The 14,560-nt window shown below is 41.7% G+C and overlaps 1 protein-coding gene across 1 annotated transcript in view; it reads left to right on the top strand.

The window, feature by feature from the left end:
• Positions 1 to 2,204, top strand: part of MTMR12 (myotubularin related protein 12) — a 45,400-nt gene extending 43,196 nt beyond the window's left edge. Inside the window, exon 16 of the mRNA XM_075841583.1 lies at positions 24 to 2,204. Coding sequence (XP_075697698.1) covers positions 24 to 599 — 576 coding nt within the window. The 3' untranslated portion in view covers positions 600 to 2,204. The remainder of the gene's footprint in view (positions 1 to 23) is intronic.
• The last annotated feature ends 12,356 nt before the right edge of the window (positions 2,205 to 14,560 follow it).

Raw genomic sequence — 14,560 nt, 5'->3', positions numbered from 1 at the left:
AATGATATTTTCTTTTTCTATAGCACCACAGACAGTTATCTCTGCCTCTCACCCAGTCAAAATCTTCAAATAAAAGAGGATTTTTCAAGGAAGAACCCGGACCCTTCATAAAAAATCTCCTCGGTAAAAGAATTAGCAAACTAATAAGCGCTTCAGATGAAGTACCCCATAATTACCGTGTTTTCTATGAGAACTGGCACCAGAAGCCAATAGACTTTCATGGGCTGATCCTGCCGCATATCGAGGGGCCCGATATCTGCATCTGGGCCCAGCGACACTTGCGTTGGATCCCGGAAGCTCAGGTTCTGGGTGGAGGAAATGTCGCTGCCACACAGAGAGTTTTAGAGCTCATGGATGAAATTCAGAGCCTGAAGAATGAATTGAATGAGAGACCGATGTTATCCCGTCCAGCCTTTAAGGAAAATGACGTGGACAGTCGGCGCAAGAAATCGGTCCGGCGCTCATCGCTTTATCCGTTTGCTCAGTTCCATATGAATTGTATTAGGCCGTCCATATCTACCACCACATGGTGGAGCTGGGAAGCGGAGGATGAACTGGTCAACCGGGATGACGAGGACGTTGAGCTGGGCACTATATGATCCTTGGAATGTTTTATGAGATATAGATATATACGGTTACATCACCGGCAGCGGTCTATGGGCTTCTCACCAAATGTCTAATTTATTTCTATAGGTTTTGTTTTTTGTATTATTCCTAGACAATCCATTTAGCTTAAGGGCCTAATGTCTTGTTTACAAAGCAAGTAAAACAGGAGCAGGTCACAAGGAACGAGATACAAGTCTTTCTTGTAGAAAGACGAGAAAATAGAAAAAACAACCAGGACCAAACCAACATTTTTCGCATAAAAAAAAATAAAAAAAATTCCATCCTAAAGTCAAAAAAAATAATTCTCCCGTTAGCCCTTTTTTAGTTAGTGTTGCCCCATCAGAACAACCCCTGCCCATATGCCCTATTCGAACCTTTGATTTTTGAAACCCTTTATGACCCCCCTAATAAGCCGTGTCTCTCTGGCCGACTTGCGACGCCCGTGTATTACATCCTATAATATTACATTTCCCACATACCTACCATATACAAATGTATGGCTTTCCTCCAGCAAAATTAGCAGTTTGCCCAGGGCTCTCATATCAAAATAAAACAAGCCCTTTAAATCTCTCTCAGAGGAAGCGCTGTGCCAATCACCATAGGGGCAGTTATAGGGCACCACAAGAATTGTCACCTTGGTTTTCCATTGTTCTTTGACTGCACAACAAACCTGTTTGCCATACAGGAGGCTGGGAAAGCTGAGTAATATACCTATGGGAGCTGTAATGGTTGTCAATAGAGTTCTGATTCGTAAATTGACAGAATCAGGTAGGCATATGTATAACTGCCGTTCAGTCTAGAAAAGCTGGGTGGCCATTACTGTATTCGCTGCAATGGCTTTCCTAGGTATAACTAATAAGCCACGGATCAGAGCTCATTGATGTGTTTGCATATAATGTCTATTCATATGGCGGGCACAAGCCTGAGATCAGCCGGGCATCATTCCGGTATGGGTTACGGGGTTGGGTAACGTCCGCATATGACCTTATGTTTTCTTGTGCCGATCGTTCTGTTTTCTATCCATTCAAAATCAACTGTTAATATAAAGATAATATAAAAAGAAATATAAAAATGTTGTAAATAATACGATATATATGTCACTTTCATTGGCAATATTGTTGAAAAAAATAATAATTTAGCACTGCAAATATTGTGATTTATTTTGTGGCCTGATGTATCAGAGCTGAATTTCATCGTTGAACTCTTTCTTTTGTGCGGAGTCACCTGCAGTCCTATGTAAAACCAACATATGGTGATATCGCAATGACTTGTGCCAAATGGTAAGTTCAGCTCTGCTACATCATTATTAATATTCACTGTCTAGACAAGTAAAGCCGGCGTTCATTGAAGGGGACTAAATGCCAAAATCCTCTACTAGTAAGAAGCAGCTTTTTTTAAGCCAAGATGTTGATAGACTTCAACTCCCAGTATGCTTTGCTGTTGTACTTATGTGGCAATGCATTGTGGGAGATGCACAGGTGAGCTGTTTACTTATGAAACGCTTTGTATGTATTGGAGAAAATTTACCTCATTTGCTTTATGGAAAAAGGATGTATTATACTGTCTGTTTTGTAATTAAATATTTTATCTATAGAGTCTTTCTGTTCTTAGGTTTTTATTTAATGCACTGAGTCGGCAGTCACTGGTAAACTTTTATATTAACCCTTTTATGACCATGTGTCATTCATGCGCCGTTGTCCAGGTGATATTTTAGAGTTCTGGTATGCATTAATTTTTTATTTTTGCAACTACTTTTACTCGGTTTTTCCTTTTTTAACAAGCCTCGTGTTTTTTGTTTTTTATTTGCTTGATTGGTACACAAGTTATGAGCTATTTTATATATATATATGCAAATGAAATTTGAAATGGATAATTGGGCGTTTTTTTTTTCGTTATGTCCAACTGGGCGTGTATTGTGTTTTTAATTGGGCGTGTTTACGTGTATGACGCTGACCAATCAGTGACCAGTCATCGTCATGCACTCATCTCCATTAATTTACACAGCAGCGATGTGCAGCCACATACACAGAGATTAACGTTAATCAAGTGCCCTGATAATGAATACACATGAAATCCAGCCTGGCCGTCATGTGTATTCAGAATCCTGACACTTCTGAATCTTTTCTGTGAGATTTCCAGCAAGTGAAACGAAATCTTTTACCTCCGTAATTTTGCGAGATTTCGTTTCCCTTGCTGGAAATCTCACAGAAAAGAGTCAGAAGTGTCAGGATTCTGAATACACATGACGGCCAGGCTGGAGGTCATGTGTATTCATTATCAGGACACTTGTGTATGTGGCTGCACATCGTTCTAGTAAGAACACTGTGCTGCTTGTAAATGAATGGAGATGAGTGTATGACGCTGACTGGTCACTGATTGGTCAGCGTCATACACGTAAACACGCCCAGTTAAAAACACAATACACGCCCAGTTGGACATAACGAAAAAAAAAACGCCCAGTTGTCCATTTCAAAGCTCATTTGCATATATATAAAATAGCTCATAACTTGGCCAAAAATGAACGTTTTTTAAAAAACAAAAACTTTACTGTTATCTACATTGCAGCGCCGATCACATGCAATACGAGATAGGGATTTGAGAATCTGGTGACAGAGCCTCTTTAAAGCATAAAAAAAACTATTTTTTTGTTACTTTGCTCACTACAGTTTCTTGAATAGTAGTACAATTGCATATAACTATACCAGAACTTGTTGCCTTACTTTTCTGGTGTAAGAGAATATCCGAATTTCCATGTTATGTTTCCAAAGACTGAAGTGGTACATTTTTACTTTTTAGTGGCTTCTTTTTTATGGTTCATTTTATGCCACCATTCGGTTTTTGCTATGGTTACTTCAGTTAACACACGATAACAGGCCTAAAAAGTATACGATTGAAAAAAAAAAAAAAGACATCTAAAGGTATTCAGCAATGGCTGTATATTAATACTGGCACTTTCCTTTTTTTTCTACCTTTTGTTGGAAGATGGCACACAAAATAAATAAAAATAATGAAGTTTTTCACTTTGGTTTCAATTTGTCTAAACGTTCTACACACACTGCATATAACTGGGCAAGAGTACCCCAATATTAATACGGTAAACACTCCTAAACATCAGGATACACCCCTTGTGTATGTAACCCACGGCCAGGGCATAATAAAGTGCCCAGAACGAAAGCGGTATATTTCTACTTCCAAGTGCCGTTTTTTCCATTGACCATTAGATACCACTACGCTGTCTTTGTTATGGGGCTGTGCAGCGGAAACATAATAAATAACATATATACCACGAAGTAAAATAGACAACCCAAGGTATACAACGAGGGGTATATTGTAAAATTGGCACTTATCGTGTTTTTATATATAGAGTCTGTTCCCCCTGTTCCTCATCACTGCAGTGAGAGTTCAATAGAGTGGTGCCCGCAGTGGTCGAGCATATGCCCTGCCGTTATACACGATGTCTATGTGGCCGACGGAGATAGCGGAGTGCTGTCCTTGGCTATTGACTTTGAATGGAGCAGCAGGACGCATGCTTGACCACTACGAGAACCGCTTTATTCCAACTCTGACCACAGTGACAAAGTGGGGCTCGGGCCCCCCATTCTAGTGATTAGTGGGGTTCAGTCAACACCTTGAACCAGGGTCGGCTCCAGGTTTATGTGGGCCCTTGGTACTCACGGCGGCAGTAAAATGGCAGAAAACGTCACTTTGTGTCCCCATATAGACGTTAGGCCCCCAGTTTGTACCCCCATAAATTTAGTGCCCTCTAGATAGTGGCACACAGCCCCCTCCTCCCAGGTAGTGCCACACAGCCACCTGCTCCCAGGTAGTGCCACACAGCCCACCTCCCTGTAGGTAGTGCCTTTGGGGCTCCCTCTAGGAGAGGAAACCCCATCCAGAGCATTGCCAACGCTCTGGCTGGGGATTCTGCTTCAGGAGAAGCCCCTGATGTCACTGTCCGTATATGGACAGTGTTGTCAGTGGCAACCCCCAGAGCCATATTCTTTGGCAGAGCACTACTAGCACTCTGCCTGGGACTCCTGCTCTGCTCCTGGCATCACTGTCCATATATGGACAGTGATGTCTGGGGCTTCCCCAGAGCCGGAGTCCCGGGCAGAGCGCTATGGCAGTCTGTAGCGTAGTAAATGGCAGAGCGGGTGTTAAATAGCATCTGTGTCCTAAGGATGCAGATACTATTGAATGTGGTGTCGCAATTGCTGTAGCAGCCATAGCGGCTGCTGGCGGGACCACTGGGCATGGGGGGGGGGGCACACAGGTCCTCTCATGCCATGGGCCCTGTGGCAGACTCTATGGCTGCTACAGTGGTAGTTACGCCGCCTCCTAGACAGGGGCTCCCTCTAGAAGCAGAATCCTTGGCCAAACTGTAGCCGGGGATTCCACTCCTGGAGGAGCCATGACGGCAGCGTCGGCGGCCGACTGGGCCCCGACGTTTGCCAGGTGATGATGCCGCCCCTGCCTTGAACTCTTGGTTATCTTCCTCAAACCTTACCTCAACGATGTTTGCAGTGTGGCAGGGGCATTATCCTGCTAAAAGAGGGCACTGCCATTAGGGAATAGCGCTACTATGGAGGGATGTACTTGTCTGCAGCAATGTTTATGGAGGTGGTATGTGTCACATCCACATAGATGCCAGAACCCAAGGTTTCCCGGCAGAACGTTTCCCAGATCATCATCATGCTGCTTCTGCCGGCGTGTCTTCTTCCAATAGTAAATCCTGGTGCCATCTCTGTCCCAGGTAAGTGACGCACACATACCTGGCCGTCCACATGATGTAAAGAAAACGTGATTCATTAGACCAGGCCACCTTCCATTGCTCCCTGATCCAGTTCTGATGCTCACGTGCCCATTGCTTTTAGTGGTGGACATGGCTCAGCATGGGCACTCTGACCAGTCTGTGGCTAAGCAGCCCCATATACAGCAAGCTGCGATGCGCTGCGTGTTTTGTCACCTTTCTTTTTCAGCAATATGTGCTACAGTAACTTTTCTGTGGCATCGGACCAGACTGGCTAGCTTTCACTCCCCACACACATCAAAGAGCCTTGGGCACCCATTACCACTTTTGGTAGGTACTAACCACTGCATACCGGAAAAAACCCACGAGACCTGCCGTTTTAGAGATGTTCTGCCGTCTACACATCACTCAAATCCTTACACTTCTACACTTTTTCTGCTTCCGACACATCAACTTCAAGAACCTACTGTTCACTTGCTGCCTAATATATCCCACCACTTGTCAAGCGCCTTTGTAACCAGATCATCAATGTTATTCACTTCACCCGTCAGTGGCTTAAAGGGAACTTGTCGCCAGCGTTTTACCTATTGAACTCTCCTAACCCCTCGCTGGCCACTGTTGTTAAAAGTTTATTGGCGTTATCCCTTCTCCTAAACTCCTCCTCCGACTGTAAATAACGCTCTGTAAACATTTTGAGTTCACACGGGGCGGATACGCTGCATAAAGGCACACCGAGTATCCGCCCTGTGCACCACAGGGAATTCCAGGCAAAAAAAAACCGCACCAAACTGGTGCAGTTGTTCGCCCGGAATGTCCGTTGCAGAAAACTGCAGCACTTAGCATGACGTTTCATCCCAGGAGACTGCTGCAGCCTGTGATTGGCTGCAGCGGCGGTCACATGGGATGAAATGTCATCCCAGGAGGCTGGCCCTTTGATGTCATCCAGGCTTGCCTCCTGGGATGACATTTCATTCCATGTGACCGCCGCAACAGCCTGTGATTGGCAATAGCAGTCACATGGGACGAAACATCATCCCTGGAGGGAGGAACACAGACTTCTTGGTAAGTATAAGATATTTTTTTTCCTGATTTGCGTTTTTGCGGCGCAATCTCTGTGAACCCGCCGCAAAAAAAACGCAACAACTGCTATTTGTTACAGGTTTTACCTCCCATTGAGTTCAATGGGGAAAACCCGCAACAAATAAGCAGCGTTTACGCAAATACAATTGACATGCTGCGGAATAAAACTCCACACCGCAGGTCAATTTCCGAGCGTTTTTTCCACTCCGTTCTTACGCAGCGTGAGGATGAGATTTGTTCTATCTCATCCACTCTCCTGCTACTGTATTTGCTGCTGAATTTCCGCAACAAATTCCTTTGCAATGTGTGAACTGACCCTTATGGTAATAATTCGGCAGTTGCCTTCATTCCTCTTTCTATGGCCGCCCACTGCCGGAAACGACCATCCTGAATGCCAAAATCTTGTCTGAGATAGCGTCCATGCGCCCGTCATGTGTGGTCCGACAACCTTCCTTGCTTCGTTCGGGCCTCAAATCCAGTTACTGCGCATGTGGCGCTATGGTGTCCCGTTGTGCCAGAACAGGACATCGATGTGCAAGCGCAGGATTTCTCGTGTGGTGGGGGGAGGCGAGGAGATGCCAATCAAAAGTAAGGAGGAGGGGTTAATTCGGAAAGGCTCGAGGAATGAAGATATGACTCTTTTGGAACAAAGATATGACTTCAGAGGTACAGAGTCTACTTAGAAGATAATTATAGGTTACAAAAAATTATTTTTCACCCACTTCTACCAGGTATTGCTGATTTAATAGGTAAAATGCTGGTGACAGGATTCCTTTAACCCCTTCCCGACATCTGCCGTATATATACGGCGCACGCCGGGTGGGGGAATATGGAGCGAGTGTGTCGGCTCTGTGTAAGGGTATGTGCACACACACTAATTACGTCCGTAATTGACGGACGTATTTCGGCCGCAAGTCCCGGACCGAACACAGTGCAAGGAGCCGGGCTCCAAGCATCATACTTATGTACGATGCTAGAAGTCCCTGCCTCGCTGAAGGCAACTGTCCCGTACTGTAAACATGATTATACTACGGGACAGTTGTCCTGCAGCAAGGCAGGGACTCCTAGCGTCGTACAGAAGTATGATGCTAGGAGCCCGGCTCCTTGCACTGTGTTCGGTCCGGGACTTGCGGCCGAAATACGTCCGTCAATTACGGACGTAATTAGTGTGTGTGCACATACCCTTAAAGTCGATACTTCCGGGTAACGAGCGGGGTCCCGCTCAAGCGCGATCCCGCTTGTTTAACCCGTTCAATAGCGATCGCGGCATTTAAAGACTAAAAACAGGGCATGACAGCCTGGGGGCCTGATGAAGTCCCACAGGTCTGCCATCTTTATAGGGCTGAAGAGGAGACTGTCAGAATCACGATATACTGCAATACATTAGTATTGCAGTATATCGTGCAAGCGATCCAACGATTGCTGGTTAAGGTCCCCTAGGAGAACAAGTAAAAAAACAGTAAATAAACGTTTTTTTAACAAATAAAAAAAAAATGACATTAAAAGCGAAAAAAAAAAACCTTTTCCCATTTTCCCTCAAGCACAATGTAAAAAAAATAAAAAGCTAACATAACTGGTATCGACGCGTCCGTAAAAGTCTGAACTATTATAATATATTATTATTTAGGCTGCACGGTGAACGGCATAAAAAATTTAAAACATCAGAATTGCTGTTTTCTGGTCCCTTCATCTCCCACAAAAAAATGAAATAAAAAGTCCCAAAACTGTACCAATATAAACTGCAGCTCGCCCCGCAAAACATAAGCCCTCACACGGCTAAATCGACAGAAAAGTAAAAACGTTATGGCTTTCAGAATGTGGCGACAAAACTCAAATTTTATTTTTAACAATCCCTTTTTTCCTTGTAAAAGTAGTAAAACATAAGGAAAACTATATAAATTTGGTATCGCTGCAATCGTATTGACCCGCAGAATAAAGTTAACATGCCATTTTTACCGTACGGTGAACGCCGTAAAAACAAAACCATCCAAAAGTTTGAGGAATCGCTATTTTTTTCCTATTCCACTCCACATATATATTTTTTTCTCGTTTCCCACTGCATTATATTGTACATAAAATGGTGCTGTGAAAATCTACAACTCGTCCTGCAAAAAACAAGCCCTCATACGCCAATATTGATTAAAAAAATAAGAGTTATGGCTTTTGTAAGTTAGGGAAGAAAAAACTAAAGTGAAAATATGAAAAATGGCTGCGATGGGAAGGGGTTAATGTCATGGCTGAAGTGTGTGTATATATATATACTTTAAGAAGGTCCTATAGCAGGACGGAAACGTTGCAGCTTGGGCTGACTGAATAAACCACTTTTTCTTACTACACCGGAGTGCTGTGGGATTTCTTATATATTTACCCATATCCCTTGGATCGGGATTACCTGCCTGCACCCACTACCATCTTGGAATTGAATATAGAGTGCTGCTCGTGTGTGTGTGTGTGTGTGTGTGTGTATATATATATACATACATATATATATATATATATATATGTAAATGTATGTTAAAAGGTTTGTCCAGCTGTCAAAAAAAAGAAGAAATCTGGCTCCTGAATATGTTGAAATAATAAAACAGCCAATATGCAGCCATTAAACCTCCACATGGGGTCCTATGGTCCCCTGCCGGTCCCTGTTAACATAGCAGCCATAATGCATTCATCAGTACAGCACATCATCACTACTGCCATGTAAACACAGTCTGTGAGGGTTTACAGGAGCAATGGTGCTAGAGTGGTGGCGGATTGAACATGCAGGGGATTTAATGGCTGGATATCGCCTGTTTAATTATTTTAACTTATCCATAGTTACATAGTACATAGTTACATAGTTAGTACGGCTGAAAAAAGACACATGTCCATCAAGTCCAACCAAGGGAAGGGAAAAGGGAAGGAAAAATTTCTACACATAGGAGCTAATATTTTTTTGTTCTAGGAAATTATCTAACCCTTTTTTAAAGCCATCTACTGTCCCTGCTGTGACCAGCTCCTGCGGTAGGCTATTCCATAAATTCACCGTTCTTACTGTAAAGAAGCCTTGTCGCCTCTGCAGCTTGAACCTTTTTTTCTCCAGACGGAGGGAGTGCCCCCTTGTTTTTTGAGGGGGTTTTACAAGGAACAGGATATCACCATATTTTTTGTATGTGCCATTAATATATTTATATAAGTTAATCATGTCCCCCCTTAGTCGTCTTTTTTCAAGGCTAAATAGGTTTAATTCTTTCAATCTTTCCTCATAACTTAAATTCTCCATGCCCCTTATTAGCTTCGTTGCTCTTCTTTGTATTTTTTCCAACTCCAGGGCATCCTTTCTATGAACTGGAGCCCAGAACTGAACTGCATATTCTAGATGAGGCCCCACTAATGCTTTGTAAAGTGGCATTATTACATCCCTGTCCCGCGAGTCCATGCCTCTTTTAATACACGACAATATCCTGCTGGCCTTTGAAGCAGCTGATTGACACTGCATGCTGTTATTGAGTTTATGATTTACAAGTACACCCAGATCCTTCTCAACAAGTGAATCCGCCAGTGTAGCTCCCCCTAGGACATATGATGCATGCAGGTTGTTGGTACCCAGATGCATAACTTTACATTTATCTACATTAAACTTCATTTGCCAAGTGGACGCCCAAACACTTAGTTTGTTTAAATCTGCCTGCAATTCACAAACATCTTCCATAGTCTGAACTATATTACATAGCTTGGTGTCATCTGCAAAAATAGAAATAGTGCTATTAATCCCATCCTCTATATCATTAATAAATAAGTTGAATAATAGTGGTCCCAGCACTGAACCCTGGGGTACACCACTTATAACCGGTGACCATTCAGAGAAGGAATCATTGACCACAACTCTCTGGATACGGTCCTTGAGCCAATTCTCAATCCAATTACAAACTATATTTTCTAAACCTATAGTCCGTAATTTACCCATTAGGCGTCTATGGGGGACAGTGTCAAATGCCTTTGCAAAGTCCAAAAACACTAAATCCACAGCGGCCCCTCTGTCTAGACTTTTGCTTACCTCTTCATAAAAACAGATTCGGTTAGTTTGACAACTTCTGTCCTTAGTAAAACCATGCTGGCTGTCACTTATAATGCTATTTATTGTCACATAATCCTGTATATAGTCCCTCAATAGCCCCTCAAACATTTTCCCCACGATGGATGTTAAGCTTACTGGTCTATAATTACCCGGGGAAGACCTAGAGCCCTTTTTGAAAATAGGCACCACATTTGCCCTGCGCCAGTCCCTTGGCACTATACCAGTCACTAGAGATTCTCTGAATATTATGAAAAGGGGGACAGAAATAACTGAACTAAGCTCTTTAAGAATTCTAGGGTGTAACCCATCTGGTCCCGGAGCCTTGTGCACATTTATTTTATTTAATTTAGCTTGGACCATCTCTACATTCATCCAATTCAGTATATCAGCCGATATATTAACAGCACTGGCACCGGCTACATCAGCTGCTCTTTCTTCAGTTGTATATACAGAGCTAAAGAACCCATTTAGTAACTCTGCCTTCTCTTGATCCCCTGTGATCAACTCCCCATTACCATTATCTAGGGGTCCTACATGTTCAGACCTTGGCTTTTTTGCATTTATATGCTTGAAGAATTTTTTAGGATTTGTTTTACTATCCTTGGCCACCTGCCTTTCATTTTGTATTTTTGCTAATTTTATTACATTTTTACAGATTTTATTATGTAATAAAATTAGCTGCCAGAACGTTTGTTTTTTTTAACCTCATTTAAAGAGGTATTTCCAACTCAGACTATAGCATATCCACGGATATGACTTCAATGTGTGATAAATGTGGGTCCCATCTGGGCCAAACCGGTGGAGTAGCCCAGTGGGTTCACAACCTGCTGGTCATAAATGACTCTATTGTTTAGGAACCCAGCTTTTCCTCCAGGGAAGCACCCCATGCGGTTGAGTTGGTGGCACTCTCTTAATTTGGGTACATTGAGTGACTTTCTACTACAAGGCAAACTGATGCCGGTTTCTTACTTTAACAAGCTACATAACCCACCCTCTAGTGAATGGTGGAGGAAGCAACAGATATTTCACGTCCTATCCTCCTTGACCAGCTCGTCTACCAGAGTACTACTAATCGCAACTACTATATCAGACAGTGCCTTGATTTTCACTCTTTACACCATGCTTCAGATTTTGCTGAGCGTTGCTTGTGTGTATTTTGTTTGCTCTTTTGTTCATTTTCAGTTTCTAGATTGCATTTTTATTTGAAAGATGTGTTAATGATGCTCTATTACCGTTGCCTATTTGTAATGCCCCCCTGCGAGGGGTTGTTTTTGGCAGTTTGTTGCTGACAATGACTTTTTAAACCCAAGAAATTATTTTGAAACTTGAAACATAAAAACTAAAGTAGAATTTGTAATGTTAACAATTAATTTCATACTGTCATATGCCTTTATTATATGTTTCTTTTCTTTTTTAACAGTCCAGAACATTTTAGAATTTTGCACAAATCACATGCCAACAATGATAAATTAACCCCTTCAGGACACAGCCGATTTTTTCAAATCTGACGTGTTACTTTATGTGGTAATGTCAGGTCCGTATTTCAGGGTATCTTCCTTTCCCCTGTTATTTCACACCGAATAACCACCTCTGTAAATTGAAAGCTGAAGGCATGCCTGGAAAGAAGTACACCACACAGACAAATGTTGGTAGAGATCTTTCCCTCAGTCAAGCAGGAAGCGAACTAACTTTATTCCGAACAAAGAAACACAGGAAAAGACACATGCCTCCTCCCTAGGGATGTGGGAGTGCCCAAGCCCCCACCGGCTTCTCAGCTGCAAGTTCTCAGACTCACTCTTCTTGCATTCCAGGGGGCGGTGTCTTCCATAGGTGTGTCCGACATGAACAAAGAACTTGTTATATATCAGTATATTACACAAAGAACTAAAATGTATATACATATGTGTGAGGATAATATTTTTCAAACAATATACATAGTAATGATCCCTGACAGTAATAACCTTGGAATGCTTTTACCTATCCAAGCGATTCTGAGACTGTTTTCTCGTGACATGTTGTTCTTTGTTAGTGAAAAAAATTGGTCGATAATTTTGGTATTTATTTCTGAAAAACACCAAAATTTAGAAAAAATTTGCAAAAATTTGCATTTTTCTAAATTTAAATGTATCTGCTTGTAAAACAGATAGTAATACCATGCAAAATAGTTACTAGTTAACATTTCCCATATGTCTACTTTATTTTTGCATCATTTTTTGAATGTCCTTTTATTTTTCTCGGACGTTACAAGGCTTAGAACTTTAGCAGCAATTTATAATATTTTAAGGAAAATTTCAAAAGGCCATTTTTTCAGGGACCAGTTCAGTTCTGAAGTAGCTTTGAGGTCCTTATATATTAGAAAATCCCCAGAAGTCACCCCATTTTGAAAACTGCACCCCTCAAGGTATTCGAATCAGCATTCACAAAGTGTTTTAACCCTTTAGGCGTTTCACAGGAATTAAAGCAAAGTAGAGGTGAAATGTATAAATGTAATTTTTTTTGCCAAAATACATTTCTAATAAAAAAAAATTTTGTAACACAGAAGGTTTTACCCGAGAAATGGAACTCAATGCTTTATTGCCCAAATTCTGCAGTTTTTAGAAATATCCCACATATGGCACCAGTGGGCTAATGTACTGAAACACCGGCCTCCGAAGCAAAGGAGCACCTAGTAGATTTTGGGCCTCCTTTTTTTTAGAATATATTTTAGGCACCTTGTCAGGTTTGAAGAGGTCTTGTGGTGCCAAAACAGTGGAAACGTTACCAAAACTTACCCCATTTTGGAAATTACACCTCTCAAGAAATTTATCTACGGTAGGAGTATAGTTAGCATTCTGACCACACAGGTTTTTCGCTAAATATATTGGAATTAGTCTGTAAAAATGAAAATATCTTCTGTTTTTCTGAAAAAACATAGAAATTTTTTATATTTACAAGGAATAATGAAGAAAATGCACCCCAACATTTGTAAAGCAATGTCTTCCGATTACGGCAATACCCCATATGTGGTAATAAACTTCTGATTGGACCCGCAGCAGGGCTCTGAAGGAAAGGAGCGCCATTTAGATTTTGGCGCACAGATTTTGCTGTATTGGTTTTCGGTGCCATGTCGGGTTTGCAACGCCCTGGAGGGACCAAAACGGGGGAAACCCCCCAAAAGTGACCCCATTTTGGAAACTACACCGCTCAAGGAATTTATCTAGGGGTATAGTTAACATATTGCCCACACAGGTTTTTTGCAGAATTTAGTGGAATTAGGCCGTGAAAATGAAAATCTACTTTTTTTCTGAAAAAGCATAGAAATGTAAAAATTTTACAAGGAATAAAGGAAAAAAAGAACCACAACATTTGTAAAGCGTTTTCTCCTGATTACGGCAATACCCCATATGTGGTAATAAACTGCTGATTGGACCCATGGCAGTGCTCAGAAGGAAAGGAGCTCCATTTGGATTTTGGAGCACGGATTTTGCTGGATTGGTTTTCGGTGCCATGTCGCGTTTGCAACGCCCTGGAGGGACCAAAACAGTGAAAACCCCCTAAGTTACTCCATTTTGGAAACACCCCTAAAGGAATTTTTCTAGGGGTATAGTGAGCATTTAGACCCCACGGGTCTTTTGCAGAATTTATTAGAATTGGGCCGCGAAAATGAATATCACAATTTTTTCCCACTAAAATGTTGAATTTTATCATTTTCACAAGGGATAAAGGAGAAAAAAAAACAACAAATTTTTGTAAATCAATTTCTCCCAGGTATGAAAATATCCCACATGTGGTCATACATTATTTTCATTAGAAATGAATTAACCCTTTCAGGACTGATTCATTTTTTGCTTTCTTAGCCTTCCAAGAGCCATACATTTTTTCTTTTTCCGTCAATAGAGTGGTGTGAGGGCTTATTTCTTGCGGGACGAGCTGTAGTTTAAATTGGTAAAAATTTTTGGTACATAAAAAGTGATCAAAAAGTTGTATTACATTTTTTTTTGAGAGCTAAGGTGACAAAAAATGTTGTTTCAATTATTTACGTTTTTTACGGTGTGCGAGTTAAATAATGGTATATTGTAATACGGAGGTAG

This window comes from Rhinoderma darwinii, chromosome 1 (assembly GCF_050947455.1).
Source record: "Rhinoderma darwinii isolate aRhiDar2 chromosome 1, aRhiDar2.hap1, whole genome shotgun sequence".
NCBI classification, from domain to species: domain Eukaryota; kingdom Metazoa; phylum Chordata; class Amphibia; order Anura; family Rhinodermatidae; genus Rhinoderma; species Rhinoderma darwinii.
The sequence above is the reverse complement of the archived record's forward strand: the minus strand, read 5'-3'. Positions and strand labels throughout refer to the sequence as shown.